The sequence below is a fragment of the Argentina silus genome, assembly GCF_951799395.1.
Source record: "Argentina silus genome assembly, chromosome: 9".
Classification (NCBI taxonomy): domain Eukaryota; kingdom Metazoa; phylum Chordata; class Actinopteri; order Argentiniformes; family Argentinidae; genus Argentina; species Argentina silus.
The window spans coordinates 15,684,018-15,706,905 of NC_139663.1; the positions used below are offsets into that span (position 1 = coordinate 15,684,018).

The 22,888-nt window shown below is 46.1% G+C and overlaps 1 protein-coding gene across 3 annotated transcripts; it reads left to right on the forward strand.

Annotated features, from left to right (window-relative positions):
* Positions 1–794: 794 nt before the first annotated feature.
* csnk1da (casein kinase 1, delta a) lies at positions 795–21,092 on the forward strand. Of its 3 annotated transcripts, none has more exons than XM_083677851.1 (10): positions 795–1,277; positions 9,558–9,668; positions 13,045–13,193; positions 13,720–13,948; positions 14,368–14,538; positions 14,763–14,911; positions 15,372–15,543; positions 16,440–16,552; positions 17,729–17,797; positions 20,694–21,092. In XM_083677851.1, the coding sequence occupies exons 1-9, from the start codon at positions 1,202–1,204 to the stop codon at positions 17,759–17,761; spliced, it is 1,203 nt and encodes a 400-aa protein (XP_083533977.1). In that variant the 5' UTR covers positions 795–1,201; the 3' UTR covers positions 17,762–17,797; positions 20,694–21,092. The 3 variants fall into 3 exon arrangements, with proteins under 3 accessions (XP_083533977.1, XP_083533976.1, XP_083533975.1); XM_083677850.1 differs by having other exon boundaries at positions 17,734–17,797; XM_083677849.1 differs by lacking the exon at positions 17,729–17,797.
* The last annotated feature ends 1,796 nt before the right edge of the window (positions 21,093–22,888 follow it).

The window sequence follows — 22,888 nt, forward strand, 5'->3', positions numbered from 1 at the left end:
TGTGGGAGGTAGGGGCAGCAGGTAACACACTGCCAAAGACATACACCACAGACCCATTTCTGAGACAATGGGCGACATTTATAGGGTCTCATTGCATAAAACCACTTGGTAGAATAAACCCCCACAATTCCCTGGTGTTTTGAAATGTAGTTGGGCCCTCCTACCAACTAGATATTTAGTTTCTTTCTCATTCTGTACTTTTACTTTGTTACTTTGTTTTGTTTCTGAGTATTGCTGGGAGGACAAGACAGAGGGTGTTTTTTTGCCTGTGGTCAGCTTAACGTTTAACCTGGTTTCGCTTGTAAATCTCCCCCTGGAACCATGAACTGTGGACCTTGATTGATAATGTCTCTTCATAGGTCTAGCAAAGAGGGGTTTGTGACAAAGATGCTATTTGATAAAGCTTTATCAAGGGTTTGTTTGTTACAATTAGGCATAGGCCTATATACCAAGATGCACATAATCAAAAATAAAGCTAATAGGTTGTGTCCAACAATGGTTGATATTTCATTGAACATTATTCTTGAGAGTCAAACTCACTGTTAACATGACAGTTAGATAATACACCGGGCATTGCATGCAAGCTTACAGGGCAGACTGGACAAAGGAAATTGATTCAATCCGTTGCTTTTGTTGTTATTGTGCAAGCCCTTCCCAAGCCCTCCCCAAGCCCTTCCCAAGCCCTTCCCTCCCCTCCCCCTTAGCCAGATATTCGCTGTGGCCTGCCGTTGGTAGGGGAAGTGATGTCAGCGACGTACAACAGATTGCTGCACAGCCGCATATGGAAGAGGGCAGCCGCAGAGACAGGACTGAACCTGAAAATAAAGTACAAGGACAACGTCTTCAAAATCCGTCTTCATCCTCGGCAAAAGTTGAGGGAATGGTATCGAAAATAGCAAGAGCATAAACTCCACATTTAAACCTTTAAAACAAGCTCATTATTATTATTGTATGACATCAGGAGTGTTTAAAAACGAATGGTGAAAGATAGGTTGTTGGATTAAGGAACTGAATTACTATATCCGGGAGAGAGATACTAGGGGAGACAGAAAGAAGAGTGAAATTGAATTTACTTGGGGAATAGTTTTGACTGTTAATTTTTCTATCTTGACTGAAACTTTCTTGGACTTTCATCCGATATTTTTTTTGGTGACTTTTGAGCTAGCGAGCTTGTTTGCTTGCTAGCTATAAATTGTCTATCATGGAATTGCGAGTGGGGAACCGATACAGACTGGGCAGAAAAATTGGAAGTGGATCGTTTGGAGACATTTATTTGGGTGAGTAGCTAGGTCCTTCAAACAAAAACAGTTCATAGTGTTGTCGATATTTTGTAATATCTGTAGCCAGGTAGCTATGATACAATACAGAAACTAGCAATAACATGGTTGCTGGCTGGCTCTCCAAAGACCAACCGAGCTGTAACGTCGTCAGCTGTTCAGCCAGCTGAATTGGTAACGATTTGTTTAGCTCATGTATACAGTTTGTACTATAATTATTGCTAGGGATACATAACTGAGAATATGGACTAAACTAAACACAGCAATTGGTCTTGTTCGGCAAAATAACCAGCACATGTCTAGTTATTATATTGGCCAGCGTAGATTCTGGTTTGGGGTTACAATCTGACGTTTAGTTGAGTGTGTAATCTATAGCATACCTGGAAGCGATCAGACTTCGACAATAGGTATATTTGCCTCTAATTCACATGACAAATCACTGGCACTTTTCAAAGCACTATTTAAAAAAATCTTAATTATACAGTAGGCTAGGCCTAAGTGATATCTCATGTCAGGTGCAATGTCTGACAACGACACTCACGTTCACCCTGACACTTTTTGATTTGAATGATTATGTTAATGCATGTTATTTGTGTAATGCATCTGTCTAGTAGAATGGGAGGGGTTCCAGTCCTTGGTAGTTTGTGCATAGTTTTTTAAACCATGTCCAAGAATGAACACCAAATCATAAAGGCTTGCCTTTTATCTCCAATACACAGCGTCATATCTTCAGACAGTCATTATTATCCATCGGTTATTATGTCCACTAACGTTAACCATCGGACGGCATTGAACACAATTTGCACTAGCTTTGTCTACAGTACTCCCAGTCTGCCTATCAGCTGTAGGCTAGTGGTCCTTTTATCCATGAACCAGGTTAGGTTGCTGTTATGTTGAATCGTGGTGTTTGTAGTACTTGGATAGACTGGGCCAAAGTAGTGCTTGGATGAAGAGCTACCCTTTCTGCCTCAGCTTAGATAAGGCAACACTGTTGTATGGTGAGACAAATGCTTCAAAGTTGCTTGATGAGGTTAGGAGCCAAGGCATTGAGGAATTCCATCTTCCTGTCCAGGTGATGAAGGGCCATTGTGACAGCTGTGTTGAATCCAATCAGGAGATGGAGACTGGCAAGGGACATGAGAGGATTTGTCAGCTATTTAGGCCTTTACATATGCACAGAGGGATTAGGCGCTGAAACAACAGGCTTTCCCAGAGAGATGTCAATACAGCAGAGTAATTGTAGGCTTTTTGATCATGTCGGATGTAATTGCAGGTCAAACATGGTCCCCTCGGAGGAAAATGGGAAGGTCTGTTATGTTTCATTGATCTATCTCTACTCATTCAGCCTCCATTAAGTGGTGATGTCCTGTCCACATGGTCGTGTTTGTGACGCATAATGTTGCTGTCTATCTGTTGACGAAGGTTTTACAATCAAAATCAGATTTATATTTGCCTATAGCCTCAAATTTTCCTCTAATAGGATTTGTGGAATTTTCACCACATTTCATTAAATCATTTCAGACCAAGGCCTTTCTACACCAAGTTCCCACAGTTATGGTCTAGTGGTCAATTTGGAATTGGAGCAGTAGTTTGTCATGATTGACAGGCAGCCTTGCCCCTCATTGTCCTAAAACCGTGTCAGAGGTGCAGGTACTCTTTTGTCACGGGCCCAAGAGGTTGCTGGTGGTCTTTGTCCCATCTAGGGGGGTTGGTTTGGTCAGACCACTGCTTTTGACACATGTGGTCTAAACTAGATTTGCTGCTTCAGTTGCCTCCTAATAGCTTTCCTCTGTTTTCAGGTTCTGGTCTTTTGTGAACCATGAATCTCTCTGTCTTCCCCCCTGGTTTACATTACCCGTTATTAGGTAACACAATGTGTGTCTGTTGCCAAGTGATGCAGGACAATAAAGGACACTGATAATGCCTGTGAGTGTGTGTGTGTGTGTGTGTGTGTGTGTGTCAGTCCCTATATTCTTATTGCTACCTACCCTTATCCTCTTTGCTTGACAGTCTGCATTGTATTAGGACCTACACACTGTTGTTTTCACCTCAAGTTCTGTCACATCAGAAGTCAGCAGGGAAAGGACACAGGTGATTTAGGAGTATTAGAAGAACCCAACCTGAAAGTTGGCCCAGTCCTCTAAAAGGACGTTAGTGCAGATGGCTGGCAGCTCGTGCGGAGAGGTGAAATCTAACCTGTGGCGACTGCTCTCTTTATTGTGTGTTTGTCCAGTCCATTTGGTAGATTAGCTTTCAGCTAGAACTGTGGATAGCCTAGACTACATGCTAGTACAATGTGTTGCTCATGGTTTCTAGTTGGAGGCTTGAACTTGGAAGTCCCTCCTGTCTCTCTCCATTTGTTTCGAGCACTTGTCTGAGTTCCCTGATGTTTTCTAAAGAAAATTACAATCTCTCTTCCTTGTGACCTTTTGGTTCAGTTCAGAATGCAAGTTTCACTGACATCCCTCTTTTGTGTGTGTGTGTGTGTGTGTGTGTGTGTGTGTGCGCGCGTGCATCTGCATGTCAGAATTCCACAGCTCCAAAGACCCTGTCAAGTGATGGATGTAATATGTTTCACACAGTGTTGCCCGAGGGGGAGAGGTATTGTTACAAGCAGCTGCATTTTCTGCCCCTTTCCAAAAGGAGTAGGCCTACCTGCTCCATTGGAAATAACACATCTTTCTGAGCGCCCCAAAGACGTGTCCTTGTAGCTTTCGTGGACAACGTTGGACGGACATTAATTCAAGTTCACGCTAGGCTCATTCACGCAATGTGTTGCAATGGTCTCATTTATTGAGGCGGTCAATGCTTGAGAGCAGCTGGAATCTCTTAAGGGTCTCTGAGTAGTGTGTTCTGAACTCTGTGTTCTAAGTAGTGTTTTTTGTCATTGGCAACAGATGGTGATGAGGTCACCGCTGGGCCTGTGATACTGGTGGAATAGGCTCCCCACAGTAATAGTATCTGTATCAGTGTAATGCATGACGACGTGCAATGGTCATTGGTTTCATGGAAGCCTTGGCGGTATTAATATTGAAATCATAGTCTTTGAAAGGAGGTTGGTTAATACGTCTTGACTGTGGCATTGCTCTCTTTTTCTCTTGCCCCGCCAACTGAACAAAAGCAACTTTTCTACTCTCATTCTCCGCTCTTTTACTGCGACCTCGATCTAGGATGAAGCTGAAGTCGTAGTGATCGGCGTGGGCTGTTCCTTTAAAAATGCACATTCGTTTATATAGCCAAAGTGTTCTTTTCCACAGTGGCATGATAAGCCCAGCACTTTCCACACTACTGAAATTCATATTGAAAGTAAATTGTAATCTCTTTCCCCCCGCGCTGACATGTTTACAGTTTGTTTTGTGAGTGGTGTTGTATGAATTAGCCAATATGCTTTTGTGTATAATTTCGCCTTGTTGATAGATTTTGCCCCGACCCGACCCGAGTGTAGAGAGAGGCCTCTTCTGCACGTGTTTGGCTCATGTCAAACCAGCTGAAAGTTGAACTCCGCCGGGACATCAGTGTTTACAGTTTGTGTGTTAACTCCGCTGACTGTATGTCTCAGCACATCAGTGAAACTCAAACAGGCCTCTCCCTCGCTCCCTCTCTCTTTCACTCTCTCTCCCTCCTTCGCCTCAGCTGCAAACACATCGTGTTGGTAACATGTCTTTTAAAAACGGTGTTGCAACATTTTCCCGGTGTCAGCCAAGCTCAGAGTCCTGTGCACGGCGTTATGCAACAACGCAGTGTGGTGATTCAGCCGTTCATCTACTTAGGGAGCTTATGTAAAGACACCAGAGCTCTTCATACCTGGGTGATTGACCCTGTCATGCCCCTGATGGGGTGGATGGAGTGCATGTACTGTACATGTGTATTACAAGGGCTGGTGTGTGTGTGTGTGTGCGCGCATCAGTGTTCTACGCTTGCCTGTCTTTTGCGCTGGAAATCCGAGGCCGCCTGATCCACACCCCAAGCCTCGTAGAAGAAAACTGCAGCGTTGGCTCCAGCCCCCAGCAGAAGGGCCGGATAGGGGCTGATAAGATTCTCATCTCCTCGTGTCCAAGCCAACATGACAACACCAGGACCATCAGGATGCACCACAGGCTCTCTCTCTCTCTCTCGCTCGCTCTCTCTAATACACACTCAGGAAGGGATGGTGTTACGGCTACTGCTTTGACATTATGAATGTAATGTAATGCATCTGCTAGCGGACTCGCTAACACCTCGCAGTATGCTGATCCAGTATTAGCGGGTGGCTTGGCTTCCGTCCCTCAACGGTCTGGCTCTTGGTTCTCCTTTTCCAATGCAAACAGATCCAAGTTCATCCCCTTCACTGGTGTATTTCTGGCACTTGGTAAATGGAAGTGAGAAGTTTTTTTTATTTTTTATTTTTTTTATTTTTTTATAAATGCCATGAAAACAAAGGTGTGGTTATGCGATGAGGAAAGTCTCTTAATCACGTGTAAATGATGAGCGTCAGAGCCAACGTAGTGTTGCACTCTGTGGTGTCGCACTGCCTGGTTACAGGGGCTTTTATCCAATACATTTTAACTAGTGTTTGTGTTTGAGCATGCATGGGCTCGACAGTGTGCCTGAGTGTTTGAGAGAGAGAGTGTGTGTGTGTGTGTGTGTGTGTGTGTTTATACTAGACTATGGTGTCCCTCCTCTCTCCCCTCCCTTTGATTGCGTAACCTGACGTGCTGTAGAGCTACATTCATGCATTCGCCGAGCTGATCTGTGGTCCTATACGCATGGATGGGATGATTGCAAACAGTCTATCCTCGAGACAGGCCCCAGCCCCCCCCCCAGCCCCCCCCCACACCCCCCTCCTCCAGCCCTGCTCCCCTCCCTGAGGCCCCAGAGCAGGCAGAGATGAAGAGGGAGAGATGAGGGCCAGCTGCCTGCAGGCTATGGAGGGCAGGGCGGGAGAGAGAGAAAGAGAGGGAAAGGCTATTGATCGAGACAAGTTACCTCCATATTCAGAACTAGGCCTATATATTAGTGACTGAGGTGCTGATTGATCTTAATATTATTTTTCAGAAACAAGAAAAGGCTTTTTTTAGGGGGTTAGGTCTCTGCCATGGTATGTTGAAATACATGGCAAGCACTCACTGTGCTCTTCATTTATCTCATGTTATTTCAGACAGCACGACTGATTTTGGAACCGTTTTTTTACGAGGCTAAATGGGCATTGAACCAAACATTCAGGCCAGAGTCCCAGACCAGTGGACCTCCGTAAAGAAGGACACTAAGAAAACCATGGCCACACGAAGCCAAGTGAACCCACCTCCCCCTCTCCCTTTAGAAATATGATATGGCCCTGCGTGACTTTGTTCACTAATGAAAGTGTGGCCTAGCCTATTGTTTTTCTCTTTTGGGGGGGTTGGGCTGTGGTGGCAGCTCTGTCGATCTCTGCCTGGAGTTGTGTAATGAACGTTACGAGTTCCTGCTTGGCTTTCCTCCTGTAGTTTTTATTAGCTACGGAGAGAGGAGGAGAGGAGGAGGAGGAGGAGAGGAGGAGGAGGTGGTGATGATGGTGGTGATGATGGTGTTGTTGTTGTTGGGAAATAAAACCAGCATGATGGTTGTGCAAACCTGTGGGCTTTCATGGCCCGGTGCCATTGTTTCATTGTGTGGGAGGGAGTCAGTGTTGTTAATGAGTTCACCAACACCAGCACTGATACAGTATTCATGCCATTATTACAAGGGTCTGAGAGGCTTTTGATCACCCATACTGATGAAGAGTTGAATTGATTGAATGCCAGAGTGCATAAGCACACAGAAACAATTATCATATTAATGTGTAGGCCTGTGTGTGTCTTTGCACATGGGTCAGGTTTATGTTCTGTATCAACATATATTTTTGCCTTGGGTGTAGTGCACGTATGCACAATGCTCATGTTAACAGCTATGTTCTGTGTGTGTGTCTGTGGGTGTATTATTTGCATATTGGCTCGGGTTAGTTCCTGGTTATATGTTCCTGAGCTGTTTGTTTGTGTTCATGCACAAGAATGTGTCTGAGCATGTCTAGTCAGCGATACACACACACACACACACACACACACACACACACACACACACACAGCAGCATGCTGTGGGCAGGAGGAGAGGAACACTCCCCTGCTGAATGTGTCCAGACAAATCAAATTCCTACAAAGGCAAAACAAATACTCCCCAAAAAATGTTGTTTCAGATTACTGCAAACAGATAATTCTTGCAGATTTCACAGTCCTTGTTTTATGATTTAGAGCAGAATAAGAGAGGTGATTTTTTTTCTTTTCTTTTCATTCTTTGTATGTGCCTGTGTTTCACAAGCATGGCAGGCAGTTTTCCAGACTGGGGGCTCTTGAGAGCACCACAGCGTTGAGTATTGTTCATGGCCAGGCCTGGTGTGTGTTTGAAGAGGGCTTTTGCTCTGCAGTGCGTGAACCCTACCTTGTCTGGCATGAAGAGGCATGATCTGAAGTCTAGACACGTCAGATTCATGATGCTAATATACAGCCAAAAGTGTGTCAAATCAAAGTGTGTTTGTCGTACGCGCAGGTTACAGCTGTAAACGGTAAAATTAACTAGTTATTATAAGTTTCCTCTCAACAGTGCAGTGAAATAAAAGGATAGGAATACAATAAAGTCAAGTAAAAAGAATACAACACAATATACACTCAGTATTAACAACAGTGAACAGTATGTACATGTAAAATGAACACTAAAATACTAAGCAAAGGGAGAGCCTCATTTATCGTCATTTTCAGGCTGGATGTGTGATAATGGAGAGCTTTTACACTGGAACATTAATGCTAGCATTTAGCCTGTGTCTGTGTTAGCCTCAGGCAAGAAGGCCTTCTCCCTGTGTGTCAGTCACCAATCCCAATGTATAACGATTTATCGGTTACATGGAGGAATTGATGTTGTGTTTCTGCTAGGGAGTGATTTTAGCGGTAACACACATGGAAATCGATGTTGGATTGTTAGTGAGTGCTCTTTACGAAGCCCTTAAACACTGCAACACTCTCCAGGAGGCGGGCAGGCGTGATGCATTCGCTAGGAAAGGCTTACATAATGTGGTATTGAGTTTCTGTATACCCCTCCGAGAGGAACAAACCCCGAAAGAGGGGGGAGAGATTCCAGCTCAAGACACTGATCTGTCCCGTGATAATCCAGTCGTTTCTTTTTTTTTTTTTTAGATGGGCCTCTGCTTGTGTAGGCCTATTTGAAATTTGACAGGTGTTTTTGTATTCCCTGTAGTTGAACAGAAAAACAAACCATCTCCTGCATATGATCGTATTGAAGCCATGCTTACGGTGGAAATAGTGGATCGACCAAACAGCCCTCAGACACTCTGTGCGCCAGAAGGGAGCTCTGTGCCTGGCGCAGGGGAGTCGAGTGGGTCCTGAACACTCAGTGGTAGTGTTGGCTGTACTGGGGGATTGACTAACTAAGGGGCTGGGGGAAGTGTGTGTGTGTGGGGGGGTCCCCCCGCTGCAAACCATTTAATACTCAGTTTTGACATTGTAATATTACCCTAAGGCCACACAATGTACCCGACAACATACACGCACACACACAGGCACACAATTCTTGAAATGGCATGACTGTATAATCATGTATTCAATTTTGTAACATGGTCGGTAGAGGAAGTGTTTGGTGGGTGTGACTGATGGCTGTGCTACTGTGACGGGGATTATTACATACAGGGAATGCTGTTGTACCGAACGAGAGTGATGAATGCCGATCCCACTCAGCAGCGGTGATGAGAGAGAGAGAGAGAGGATGAGTTGGTGCTTGTGACTCAGACCGCTATCCATGGGAACAGAGATGGTTTTAATCACGCCAAGGCTGTGTTTTCGTAGGGGCGTATTTGATTGTGGCGCGCTGACTCATGATAATGTTCCTGATCAGTCAAGCTTAGACATGGCAAAGCCTCTCTTTAATTGAGTGGATTATTATACTCCACTTGATGAAGCTGTAGTGGGGAGATATGAGTGAAGCGTTGTCACGCCGCCCAGTGGGATAATTCCACTATGCCTAGATAGTGAACCTGTCTGGAACTGGAACTCCCAAGACCTGGAGCTTAATGTTTCACCCCACTCCACTCCACCCCCCTCATGTGTCCACTCTTCTATGATGAAGTTAACACTATACTCTTAAGTACCATGGAATGTATCTAACCTCTCCCTCTCTCCCTCTCTCTCTCCCTCTCTCTCCCTCTCTCTCCCTCTCTCTCTCCCTCTCTCTCTCCCTCTCTCTCTCTCCCTCTCTCTCCCTCCCCTCTCCCTCCCTCCCCAGGCACGGATATCTCAGTGGGGGAGGAGGTGGCCATAAAGCTGGAATGTGTGAAGACGAAGCACCCACAGCTCCACATCGAGAGCAAGATCTACAAGATGATGCAGGGAGGAGGTGCGGTATCTTATATTATATTATTAATTTATGCTCAAGTCATTTAGCAGACGCTTTTATTCAAAGCGACTTACAAAAAAGTACATTTGTCTAAAGTAAGTGGATATTCAAATATTCAAAGAATAAGGGGCGGGGGGAAAACACAGTATAAAAAAAAAAAAAATCCCCAAAAAACAAGAACATTATGCAAATCCTACATCTATTATCACACATGCTGGTGTGTCGGTATCTGCATGGGGTGTTATTGACTTCTCTTACGGTATCGACACCGCTGCGACGTGCTCCCTGCAGCGTACGCGCTACTCTTCACTTCCTCCGCGATGACACGGCCGTAGGCGCACGCCACGACGCGACTGTGTTCTCCCGACACCATACATACTACTATTTCTACCCGACTGCATGCTCTGTACATCTACCACCTTGTGTCACCTTACACCCCCCCCACCCCCCCCCCCACCCTACACACACTCCCCTCTCGTCACCTGACACACTCATCCACGCACACACTGTTGAATCCATTTCTCCTGGTACTCGGACTGCCATCTGAACCTAGCCCCTGTGTGAGTTATTGATCCCCATTGTGATGAGGGAGTCTGCTTTAATTTGCTGAGTAATAGAAGTGAGCTGCCCTGCCCCGCCCCGCCCCGCCCTGCCCTGCCCTGTTCTGTTCTAATGGAGGTCACACACACAGCATCCACCCCCCCCTTCACCCAGGTCACTCAGACCTGCTTAGTAGCCATTTCACTGGCTAGTCATGATCTGTGTGTGTGTTTTTAAACCCCTGCAGAATGCGTGTTCTCCACTAACTTATCTGTGCGAGGAAAGGTGTTGTTTTTTATTCTGTGTTAGTAAATGTGGTCCTCTCTCTCCCAGTAGATGTTTGGCAATCTGCCAGCAGCAGTTGCTGGAGGTTTACACACAGTGTGTGTGTGTGTGTGTGTGTGTGTGTGGCTCCATCCCTCCCTTGCTCCTCAGAGATGCTCCAGTCTGCCTACATTCACAGTGTGCCAACCCCCACCACCCTCCAGCCTGCCCCTCAGGAGTGTTACCCCATTAGGGAGCACTGACATTGGGAGAGGATGGAGCGATAACCTGGGAGCCCTGTTGTCATCATCCCTGTGTTCCCCTATTCTTCTCTCTCCAGGTCCTTTCTTCACCCCCATCCTCTAATTTATCTGTCCCTCTATCAGTGTGTCTCTACTTTCTCTCACCACTGTCTCCCCTTTCAGTTCATTTCTCTCCCTTCCATCCTCTTTCATCTCTATGCTCTTTAACTCTTTCTCTCTGGCCAGATGGTGCGTGCCTGGGGAGGAGAGGGGGTGGGGGAGGAGGAGGGGGGGGGGGCAGCGACGGGAAGAAGAGGCATGTGTGGGGGAGGGGCGGAGTCTCTGCATTCCTCTTCTCTGGGGCGCCATCCTCCATCCTTTCCAGCCTACAGCCACCACATGAATATTAATGTGTTCATACACTGGCAGACGTGTGTGTGTGTGTTGGGGGGGGCACGGGGGCACCGCATCTCTTCATTATCACTTTCACATTCTCTTCGTCTCTGCATAGACTCAATGCCCTAAACCTGTCTACTGAAAGGCAACCCATTGCTTTCACTCAAGTCCTTGTATAGGTAATTCACTGGTAAGGAAGGGAACTGAAGCTATTTTAGCCTAGCCTCTGTAGTGCAGAGCCTTAGATAGAGATTGTCTATATATGACTCTGGGGTAGTTGGGTACAGATTACCGTACCATTTGCTAGCCTATATGCTGGCCTGACTAGCCTGTATATCTTTCCTCTACCTCTCCAAATAACCTCCTCCCGTCAAAACTAGTAAGTAAGTCACTAGACTAGTTAGGTGATCAGTATGACGTGCTGAAAAATGTCTGTTCAGAAGCAGACAGTCGCTATAAATGTGCCGCACTCTGTGTTGGTAAGGCGACCGGGAGGGTTCGCTGATGCATGGAGAATGACCCAGTCTAGGGGATATATTTGGCTGTGTGCGTGCGTGCGTGTGTGCGTCTGTGTGAGGAAATAGCTGACCTGGAGAACGTGTAGTTTAAAGTGCTGAGCACCAGAATACTGCACCTTGCTTTCTGAAAATGCCAAGCATAGGGTGGCCCCTGCTTTAGGCGCAACGTCAGCAGCTGCCGTGACTACTATACCAGCTGTCTGTGACCCTCTACTCTATAACGTCTGAATAGGTTCAAGCTAACAGTCTAGATATTTGAAACTGAGACGGCAGAATATGGTCCCCAAATGTAGTACATGATCTGATTCTCCAATCTTCTCCGTATAAAAACCTTTGATTCATCACTATTGGCCATCTGCCTAGCTAAAACAAGATAATTGCTCCAAAATTACCCGCCCGAGTTTCCAGGCGTCTCAAGAAGCCTATTGCCGGTCATCCGTGCTACTATGAAAAACCCTGACCTGGGCTATTCCACAGGGCTAGATTTGTAGATAGAGCTGTCATGTAATGGAGCAGGCAATAGTCTCTTGTATCATGGAGTTGGGAATGGTTCCCTTTCTATGGTTCCACCCCTGGCCTCCTGCAGGTTTGTGGCTCTGGCATTGGCTTCGACAGAGGGCTCTCTCTCTCTCTCTCTCTCTCTCTCTCTCTCTTTCTCTTTCTCTGTCTCTCTCTCTCTCTTTCTGTGCCAGGAAAGAGACTGCCCTGTGGTGGGGATCTAATTGGGTATCTGCTGTCCTGTGGAGACGCCCTGTATCGATTTCATACGTACAGACACTCGCACACACTACCTTCAAGGTCGCCTGTCGGCGTGGTGTATGGTTTATAGCCTCCCTCAGAGCTCTCTCTGCCACGCGCACACACACGTTCACCTATTCTCTCTCATCCTCCTCCCCCTTGTCTCTGATGAGACCAAGCCTTGAGAGCCTGGTAAATATGAGCTGACCTCCTCTGATTTGTATTACATCTCGGCCCTAAATGAATCAAATGGCCTCCCCTCCACCTATTCCCCCTGTCCTCCCTCCTCCCCCCTCCTTAGCTCTGTGTGAGAGTGAAGGTCACCTTCACAGCCGTGTGTGTGTGTGTGTGTGTGTCTCTGTCTCTCCACCAGCTGAGGTGTCTTGTCTAGCTGCATTCAAAATAGGCCAGTGCCTTGATGGCGTGTTGCCTATGTAACACAGTGGCCTGGATTCCTCTCAGCTCCTCACTCTCTCCTGGAGCTCCTTCAAATCTTTTTTCTTTTCTTTTTTAAATTTTTACCTTCTGACCAATATGCTGCTCTGTTTAGTTCGCCTGGTCTGGAGTGGCTCTTCTTGCTAGCCAATAATGTGCCCCTTCATAATGTAATCAGCTGGCCTGTAAAATGGCTGTGCTATAGGCTAACTATAATTGCTCTGTCCCGCTCTCTCTCTGTAGTGGGCATCCCTACGATAAAATGGTGTGGCGCGGAGGGGGACTACAACGTGATGGTGATGGAGCTTCTGGGGCCCAGCCTAGAGGACCTGTTCAACTTCTGCTCCCGCAAGTTCAGCCTGAAGACTGTCCTGCTGCTCGCTGACCAGATGGTGAGAGTGCGAGAGGGGGGGAGGGGAGGGGGAGGAGTGAGTTAGTGCCATGTTGGTGGTATCATGAAGGATAGTTTTGCCGACGTCCACACGCTAAATCAATGTCTCTGTTTGGGACCATATATCTCCACAGGACCATATATCTCCACAGGCTCTCTGTTCTTCAGCTTCCTTTTGAAATGCCAGGAAGCCTGGCCTCAGCCGCCCTCAGTCTGAACATGGCATGACTCTCTTGCTCTTGCCATCCATGTTGCTTTCCATAGATGCCATAAAGCCCCATATGACGCAGTATCACTCAGACCATAAAGACTAGTGTAGAAGGACCTCTTTGTCCTCAATGTTTCCTATTTGCATTGAGTGTGTTTTGCATGGGCAGTGGGAGCGTTTCCTGTTGAACCATTCTCGTGGTCTCCGGAGTATTGAAGTTTATTATGTTGGCTTTGATATATTGTGGGATATATAACCCATTATTGACTTGGGTAACAAGCTAATGCTAGTTCTCCTCTCGTTCATCCTCCACCCTCAGATCAGTCGAATCGAGTACATCCACTCCAAGAACTTCATCCACAGAGACGTGAAGCCCGATAACTTCCTCATGGGCCTGGGCAAGAAGGGCAACCTGGTCTACATCATCGACTTTGGCCTGGCCAAGAAGTACCGCGACGCCCGCACACATCAGCACATCCCCTACCGCGAGAACAAGAACCTGACAGGCACCGCCCGCTACGCCTCCATCAACACACATCTGGGGATAGGTAAGACACACACACTCGGAGGAAAAATAACTTGGCACACACTTTTTAGACTACATGATTTACACACCATGGAATCGGTGTGCTACACAAAATCTCTCACAGGCATATATACACTCACCGAGAACTTTATTAGGAACACTATACTAATACTGGGTAGGGCCCTTTGCTCTCAAAACAGCCTCAATTGATTCCACAAGATGTTGGAAACATTCCTTTGAGATTCTGGTCCATGATGACATGATTGCGTCACGCAATTCCTGCAGTTTTTTCCGGTGCACTTTCAAGCTGTGAATGCATATTCTTCTAAACCTGAATCATGTTATTTTTAGTATTAGCATTTAGCCTAGTCTTAGCATTAGCTCCTGTTTGTCCATGCATATCCTGACTCTCTGCCGCCCCTGTCACCCCTTCTCTTACAGAGCAGTCCAGGCGTGATGACCTGGAGTCTCTGGGCTATGTCCTCATGTACTTCAACCTGGGCTCTCTGCCCTGGCAGGGCCTCAAGGCTGCCACCAAGAGGCAGAAGTACGAACGCATCAGCGAAAAGAAAATGTCCACCCCCATTGAAGTGCTCTGCAAAGGATACCCATGTAGGTCAAAGCCAAAGTCTGTCTGTAAAGTTGACGGTGGTCTGTGGTCCAAAAAAACTAGATTTTGCATACCATGTTTGTTCTGTATCTGTTCATGGGACCCCCTTAGAAATGTGTTGATTTGTCAAGGAGTGTTCCAATCCAATACATTAGTAAAAATGGATTGTTAAGTCGAAGACATGTACTCTTCCTTGTTTTGACCCATTCCGTCCTCCCCCTTACAGCTGAGTTCGCCACGTACCTCAACTTCTGCCGCTCGCTCCGCTTCGACGACAAGCCAGACTACTCATACCTCCGGCAGCTCTTCAGAAACCTCTTCCACAGACAAGGCTTCTCCTACGACTACGTGTTTGACTGGAACATGCTCAAGTTTGTGAGTGTGCCTCTTCCCTATGAGAGATGTATTCAACCTTGATGTAACCAGATTAGTCTCATTGAGATCAGATGGATATTCCTCCAGCCGTTGTCCCAGACGCATGTAATCACACCAAGTCATTTTATGGTTTTGTGTGGCGGTGATAGTGGTGTTAGCCATTATGTTTGCCTACTGATAGTTGTGTTAGTGACTTAAGAAAGGTAAATAAAGGTAAATGATAGGGAACAGTTGGTGGTTAGGAGGAAAGGGAAGAGTTTGGGATAGATTTATTCCCGCCTGGGGAATTTCTTCAGACCTAATTGACATGTAAGGAAATGGTGGTGGGGTGGTAGAGGATATTAAGGTTCTCTGATATGTGTTATATTATATCATGTGTGACAGTAAATGATCAAGATGGCAGCAGTGGTAGCCATTTTGAGTGTGGTCTAATGTGTAACAATGCCTTTGGTATGTCTAGGGCGCTAACAGGGCAGCAGAGGATGCGGAGAGGGAGAGGAGAGATCGCGAAGATAGACTTCGGCAAGGCAGAACTCCTGCCGCCAGGGGGATGCCCTCCGGCTCCGGGAGACCCCGCGCAACTCAGGAGGTCGTTGCTGCCCCCTCACCCCTTACCCCCACCTCACACACAGGTGAGCCCTGTTACAATGAGCTGTCATGGCGATCCCCTAACCCTAACCCCTCATCACCACCTCCCACACTCAGGTTAGCATGCCTACGCACCTCACATACCCCTCAGACTTACCTCACCGACACAAATACATTTGACGTGTTTCGAGCTTTTCTGCAAAGCATAGCCTGGGGGCGCTGCACACACACACACACACACACACACACACACACTGATGTCAAACCCTGACATCCTCTGTAATTTTAACAGCCAGCTAATGCGCACTTTCACATTTGTGTGTGTGAAAGTATATATACACACACACACACGCTCGACACGCTTGTATACAGTGACCTTCAAACGCCCCCTCAGTCAGTGCAAATTTGTGTGTCAGCGTCTGTGCATGTAGCAAGGCAGTAGTGTGAAATTACTGTGGAGTAATCACACTCAGAATGGCAGCTTGATTAAAACAGGCCTATGATCAGAGCTAGTGGTGAGGCATACGTGCGTCAGACCCAGGCTTTCTCAAAGCCTCATTAAAGTTCACCAGGCATGGAAAGTCGTAGGTGGATGGACCTGAGCGTGAAGCACTGTTGCCTCTCCTTTTATGATTAAAATGCAATTCATCATAGGCCCCTAGCTATTGCTTGGTTGTGAAATTGCTTCACCTGAAGGTAGACTACCAGAGATTCCTGAAAGTATTGAGGACTTCTTACCATCAGTCCATTTTTTTTATTTGTTATTGTCCAAGGTCGTGTAACTATTACATTTCAGTCAGTTTTGCTCAGAGACCTGACGCAAGCCCCTCACCATGTAGTCAATTGTTGACGATGGCTGAGGCTATGTTATTGTGTTTTTTTTCTCTATGCAATATCTAATGTGTCTGTCTGTCTGTCTAACCCCTGTGCCCTCTCCCAGGCATGGAACGTGAGAGGAAGGTGAGCATGCGCCTGCACCGCGGAGCGCCCGTCAACATCTCCTCCTCTGACCTGACAGGACGCCAAGACACCTCCCGCATGTCCACCTCACAGGTGAGAGACACACACCCTTTACCATCTCTCACACACACATTTTAGAATACTTTATTTTGGTTCACAGTGTAGCGGTACATTGTTTTGTCAGGTCGCAAGGCTCGGCCTGAACAAGGCATGGTGCAGATTTACAAATCTCTCAATAGTAAGGATCTGTTGATTTTCAGCTCTATATTGATGTTGAGGTGATTTATCGATCAGGTAATCTGTGCCCCTCATTAACAAGCAGTTCATCAGGGTTCTCTCAGTGCACACACAAGGAAGAATGGTCAACACGGCTTCATAGGCAGCTTAGCCTTGAAGCTTTTCTACCTGTGCATCCTCTACCCTTGACACGTTTACAGTTCTCCACAAAAGGGAGTCCACACGTAGGAATGTGAAGCATTTTCAGTTTTCATAATGCTCAAGGGTACACTTAACACCCTCCTTCTGTTGATGCGGTTAAGCAGTAAAAAGTGTAGGTGGGGCACAGGGACTGTACTTCAAACATGCTTTATGACTCAGCAACGGAATGGCTACAGCGAAGTCTTTTGCTCAGTCCAACTTCAACCCCTAGCCCCCACTCCTACACACCTCTTACAGATCTGAGAGGATTCAATGGGTGTTGCGCAATGTTACGCAAGCTACTCATGGGGGGCTATTGCCATTTTGATAACACCCATCGGATCTTTTCAGATCTACTAGAAGTGTGTAGGGGGTAAGAGCTTGGGGGTTGAGTTGGGCGTCTGTCTTAATATTGCACAGGCTGGCATGATCGTGTGGGTAACTGGTAATGCCATATGGCTTGGCTGGCTGTTGGCATGATGACGGATGGAGCTTTGTAGCTGTGTGTGTCAGAGATAAACTCAGGCCTCAGATGAAGGGGCAAACAACAAACAACCACAGTACCAGGCTTTACTGGTTTCTGGTGTCTTAAGGATCATAAATGTGATCAATGGGAAAGGTTCCAGTTTAAGTTGATATGATATATATATTTTTTCAAAGGCACTCAACCTTCATGTAATGCATATATACTTTGTCTAAGGCATTCTTGACATTTAGATGTCTTGGTTTTAGCACCTTTTTAGAATGTGCTTGCCAAATTAGTCTTTTTTTTTCTTCTTTTTTTTTCTTTTCTTTTTTTATTCCTCACAAATGGTTGTGTTTCCTCCTCCACCCCTACCCCGCCCAACTCAGAATAGCATTCCCTTCGATCATCTGGGAAAGTAGCAGCTCGACACGTCCTGGTGTGAAGGGCTGCACCGGGTGAGTGACAAGCCCAATCCCAAATGGACCACTAGCCCCCTACCTCCTAGGCAAAGTATAGGGCCCTGTTCAAATACTTAAAGAATGCATCCTTCCTACCTCCCTTATGTGAAGTTGCCTCATCAACACTTGACCTATCATGATTTGGATTGGTCAAGCAAGCAAGCTTCCCAGCTACCTTGCTTTTCGACCAATCAAGTCATGTCAGAGCAGTCATTTCCTCAAGGAAATAAGGAAGGAAGGGAGGAAGGATGCATTTAAAGAGTATTCCAACCTGGCCTAGATCTGAGAGAATTGAATAGGTAGGAAGGCAGGGTATAGAGTAAGCAATGTGGTTTTAGTTCTGCCTTGTTGTGCACAGTCCTCTCAGATCTATACAAGTGCCCTATGGGTTTGGGGTAAGGGGTTGATTTTGGGTGTAGGCATCAGTGTGGGTATGCCCTCTGTGCCCCCTCCTTTCTCTGTATCTCAACCACCACCACCACCACCATAGATAAGACTGGTGCTCCAACCCTATCCCCATCCCAACCCCTGTAGAAACATGTCCTCCATCTTAACAATTTCAAGTGGCTTCCTCTCCTCATTCATTTCGTCTGCACTGATCTAAAAGAAGTAGACAGGTTCACAGTAGGTCCCCTCCATCATGACCTGTCAAATTCTTTCAGATGAGTGTCAATGAAGGAAAGGAAGACTATTTGGATGCATCCCCAGCAGTGGGCAGTTTGGAAGTGACAGAGTGGAATGGAATCTCCTTAGGAGAGAACACATTTCCTCCGGTCCTAGGAAGCTCTCAGATGGCTTTGGGTTGCAGTGTCATACAGGCACTACCAGATGTCTGTGTTTGTACAGCAATAATCCACTAACTAAAGTCCATCTGCTCTATTAAAAAACCCTAATCCACGTGCCCTGTTCAGTTTGATGCTCCAGAAAGTGCTTGCACGGTCTATGTGTGAGAGTTGAGGAAATGGAGTGCATTATCGACCTCCTGCTTCCTTTTGAAAGGGCCTGAAAACCACAAAGCATCTGTTTGCATTCACCTCTAGGTTGAGCTGAACACTTGGCTGTTCAGTTCTCTCGACTCCACTTTCCCCACTGTCAAACTCTGAAGACTACAGCATTGTGTCCCATTGTCATGTTAATGCATTCCTACTAAAACGTAGTGGTGCAAAGATTTGAACAAGTGCAGTCTATCGAAGCAGATTTTTTACAAGTTTACCTTTATTGTAACTTCCATATGTTCTACAGAAGAGGCCACATGCTGATTTAAATATCTTGTGTTATTATTTTTATATATATATATATATATATATATATATATATATATATATTATTTTTTTAAATCTGCTGTATGCATTGCATCTCTAGAAGGTTTTCTACAGAAATAGCCCCAGCTCTTCCTCATCTGGGGAAATGTTTGTTGGGTGATTGTGCTGCTCTGTGTTCTACAGTGCCCCCTGCCTGTGTGTTTTCTTCCTTTTTGAATGAGTTGGCTTCTATTTTGAGGAAGTCTTTGCAGTGTGTTACTGGTGTATGAGTAATTACACAGTGCCTACTGTAGGTAGCGAGTGTGTGTGTGCTCCTCTCATTCCATGCTTGGGCTTGGCCTGATGCCTGATCTCACAGATCTCCAGCATGCTGTTTTGCTCATCTTGACTGTCCTCCCACCCGCAACACAATCCTTACCAAGATGTTCCTAATGCACGTTTATAGAAGTCTCATTGTTTTGTCTTTGTGAGTGAAATTTAGTTTAACACTCATGAGTATGAAATTCCAACCTAAGCCATTGAAGGTGAATCCTGTATGTATGGCAAAACACAATTACAGCACAAGTTGGTTCCTTTTTAAGAGAAGTCTTGTCTTTGACAGAAGGGTGATCTAATGCGCCACAGTGGAAAAGCGTGACAGCAGTGTAGAACAATGATTCCAATAATCTATAAATGCATCCCTCCTTTCTTCCTTAACACCATCACAGATCTGACATGACAGGTGAAATTGATGGAATGATGACCTTGCTTTTCACTCCTAGAACAGACTGTGATTGCCTCAAGGAAGGAAGGAAGGAAGAAAGAATAATGTTTTTCAACAGTACTCAAACAGGGCCTACACTACACAGCGTGTGCGTGGAGCAGAGGTGACTTCTTTTGTTCCTCCTCCTGTCACTCACAACTCCCTCGCCCTCTAGAGGTCAGAGGCCACGTTGCAGGCAGGCTAGCCTGTTCCACAGCACCAGTCATCCACAGTCCTCCAGAGCCTTCCCATCCGACTCCTGCTTCTGAAGCTTGGAACTTGCAACGTGCAGTGTTCAGAATATTAAATCCCCTTTTTCCCCCACGACCAAATAATTTCCCCCTGTTTTATCTTTCTATTTAGCATTGTACCTTCACGAGCCCCAGCTCATGAATATTCCAGGCCATGAAAGATTAATTACTCATTTGCATATGGAATGGAGGAGACAATGATCCGTGCATGGGATTGAACCCCCGTTGTTCCTGTAGGGGTGTTTTTCCGCTTGCCTGCCTCTGTGTATAATCTTCCTAAGAATGAAGTTCAGAACAAATATTCAGGAGAAATATTTGAGGGTTTGCCCGTACCTGTTCGGTACCACCTCTAAAACCCCACCCAGTCCTGTGCTGTGCAATATGTAGTCTATACACTGACCCTTGCAGAACGGGACTTGGGATGTTAAAGATCTGTCATAGCACAATGAATGCACTCTTCTCATAAGAATCCCACATGCACCTGACAATTGTATTCTTGTGTTGTGACCAATAGATTTTTTAATATTAAGGACATTGTAAGTATTGTGTTGTTTACACTCAAAAAAAGCACTCAGAGTGCACCATGTTATGTACGTACGTGTGTCCTGTACTAACTCTCCTCTCTCTCTCTCTTTCAGGCTCTCTCGCGCGTCACCCCTAGTGGCCTCCAGTCCGCTGCCCCTCGATGAGTCCCCTACCCGTCCCCCGTCCCCCCCCATCACATCACACCACGGAGGGGCTCAAAACGCACGGCCAAATCCATACCCCCTCATCTCACACACACACACACACACACCAGGACTCTTTATCAAAACAAAAAGGAAGCCAATCAAAACGCCAGGACAAGGACTTCACATCAACCAATCAGAACAGAACACTTGTAACTCTCCGTCCCGTTGATATCAACTGAACCCAGCGGAGCTTCCCGTTCACACTGGTGTAAGGGTGGAGATGTATACACACACACACACACTCGTATGAGAGAGTGATCGGCCGTGTTCTCTCTCTGGCTTTCTGTCAGAGGATGTCTGGCTTAAGACGGGGAGAGGGGGGGGGTGGGGTTGGGGAGGAGAAATGGGAGGGGGGAGGATATTAGTTGCCTTAACCACCCTGGCACACCCAGAACAGAGTCACCTGCCACCTTCATCTTCGCCAGGGAGGACAACGTCGACGGGCACACCAACCTGCCCCAACACCCCTTGCACTCTTCCACTTCTTCTGCACCCTCCCTCCCCCAATGAAAAAAAAAAAGACCCCCCCCACACACACACACACACACACAAACGCACGCACAGCCGGCCAACAGTGCTACTGTGGTGCTGATTAAGCCATGAACTCGCTTTCTTCTCGACCTTGTGTCTTTACTTAACTGTCGTTTTCCTGTTTTTATTTGTTTGTAATTTAGCTGATTAAAACTTGTTTGTACCGGCTGCGTTCGTCTGACTGCACAGACTCTCTGTGTTGCTGTTTTTATGGGTTGAGAATGTGAACTGAATTGTCTCTCAGAGAAAGGTCTGGGTTTCCTTTCTTTCTTTCTTTCTTTCTTTTTTTTTTATTCTTTTTTTTTTTTTATTATGGAAGGAAGGAAAAACAAATTAATAATCATGACACTACAGACACCTATCACGTCTTGGGAATCGGCAGTCTTTTTGCTAGTGTAATCAGGGACCGTTTGGTCTCCATTTTGGGTCCTGGAAGACTCCAAATCCCACCATTCAATGTTAAGAGGGAGATGCCAGTCTCCAATGTGAAAATGGGACTGGAATGAAAAGCAGTCATCTTCTGTTCTTTCGAGTGATGTGTATTTATAACAAGGTTCGTTCTAAAGGGTTATGCCTCTTGTAAATGGGGGCGTGTGGGATGGTCTGTGCTTTACGGTGAAGAGAACACGTTTCTCTCCACCTCAGCGCTCTTCTTTGTGGCCTGGTTTGTACCATTGTGTGATGGGTCTGAAAGCTGTGAAACAAACGCCTGTGATGTAGAGATGTTCATGTGTAGCTCTTTTTCTGATGTTTTGACCTATGACCCTTGGTGGAGAGCAAAAGGGGTTTGTGTGTGAGAATGTGAAAGGCCGGTCGGCAGGGTCTGCTTTGACACATAATAGGGAGATTCTAAAAGGAGGACATACCATGGCCTCAGTCTGGGGAGTGGAAAAGGCATGGTGTCTTGGGGTTATAATCACCCTATTCTAACAGCCCTCCAACTCGCCTTTTCAGAGAGAAGCAGGAGAAATGTATTTCAGCTCCTCTTGATGTATTTCTGATGGGGATCACCTCATCTGGCTGGGAGCAGTCTGCCTGCCCTCCACACCCATTGGAAACCAATTTTAACTTTTTATGGATTTGTGTTTTTAAAACTATTGGCAATATTATGCAAATTGGATTTTAAAGAAAAACTCAAGTATTACCAACAGGCTTTTAGTGACAGTTAACCAGAGAGTTTGGGGTTGATGGTTTGTACATGTACCGGTTCTATGGGTCTCTGGGTTGTGTATGTCCTGTTGGTTCAGTCAGGCCTCTGATGGGGGACCCATGGGTCAGACACAAGTAGGTCTGTCCCTTTGTCATATCGGTGACACTTTCCTTGGACCCTCTGTCATAAGGACTACATAACGCCGTCAGAAGAGTGACATAACATGTTGTCTAACCCTAACGGTGGCTCTGTCCATCACAGAGGTCAAGTAACGTGTATACCGTCATATCATTCAGTGATAGTAGTAGTGGCGTACTGTAGGCCTTTTTTCTGTAGTCTGGGGAAAAGGGGGTGTAGTGGTGATTAATCTCTTCTGTGCTCATGTATATAGGATGTGCCTACTGATGGCAAACTACCATGT

Bases quoted from the DNA above. Each gene is read 5' to 3' on its own strand.
- csnk1da (XM_083677850.1), top strand. From the start codon at position 1,202: ATGGAATTGCGAGTGGGGAACCGATACAGACTGGGCAGAAAAATTGGA. The intron at 14,912-15,371 runs GTGAGTGTGCCT...TGGTATGTCTAG, and splicing joins ACTGGAACATGCTCAAGTTT to GGCGCTAACAGGGCAGCAGA. The intron at 16,553-17,733 runs GTGAGAGACACA...AACTCAGAATAG, and splicing joins CCCGCATGTCCACCTCACAG to CATTCCCTTCGATCATCTGG.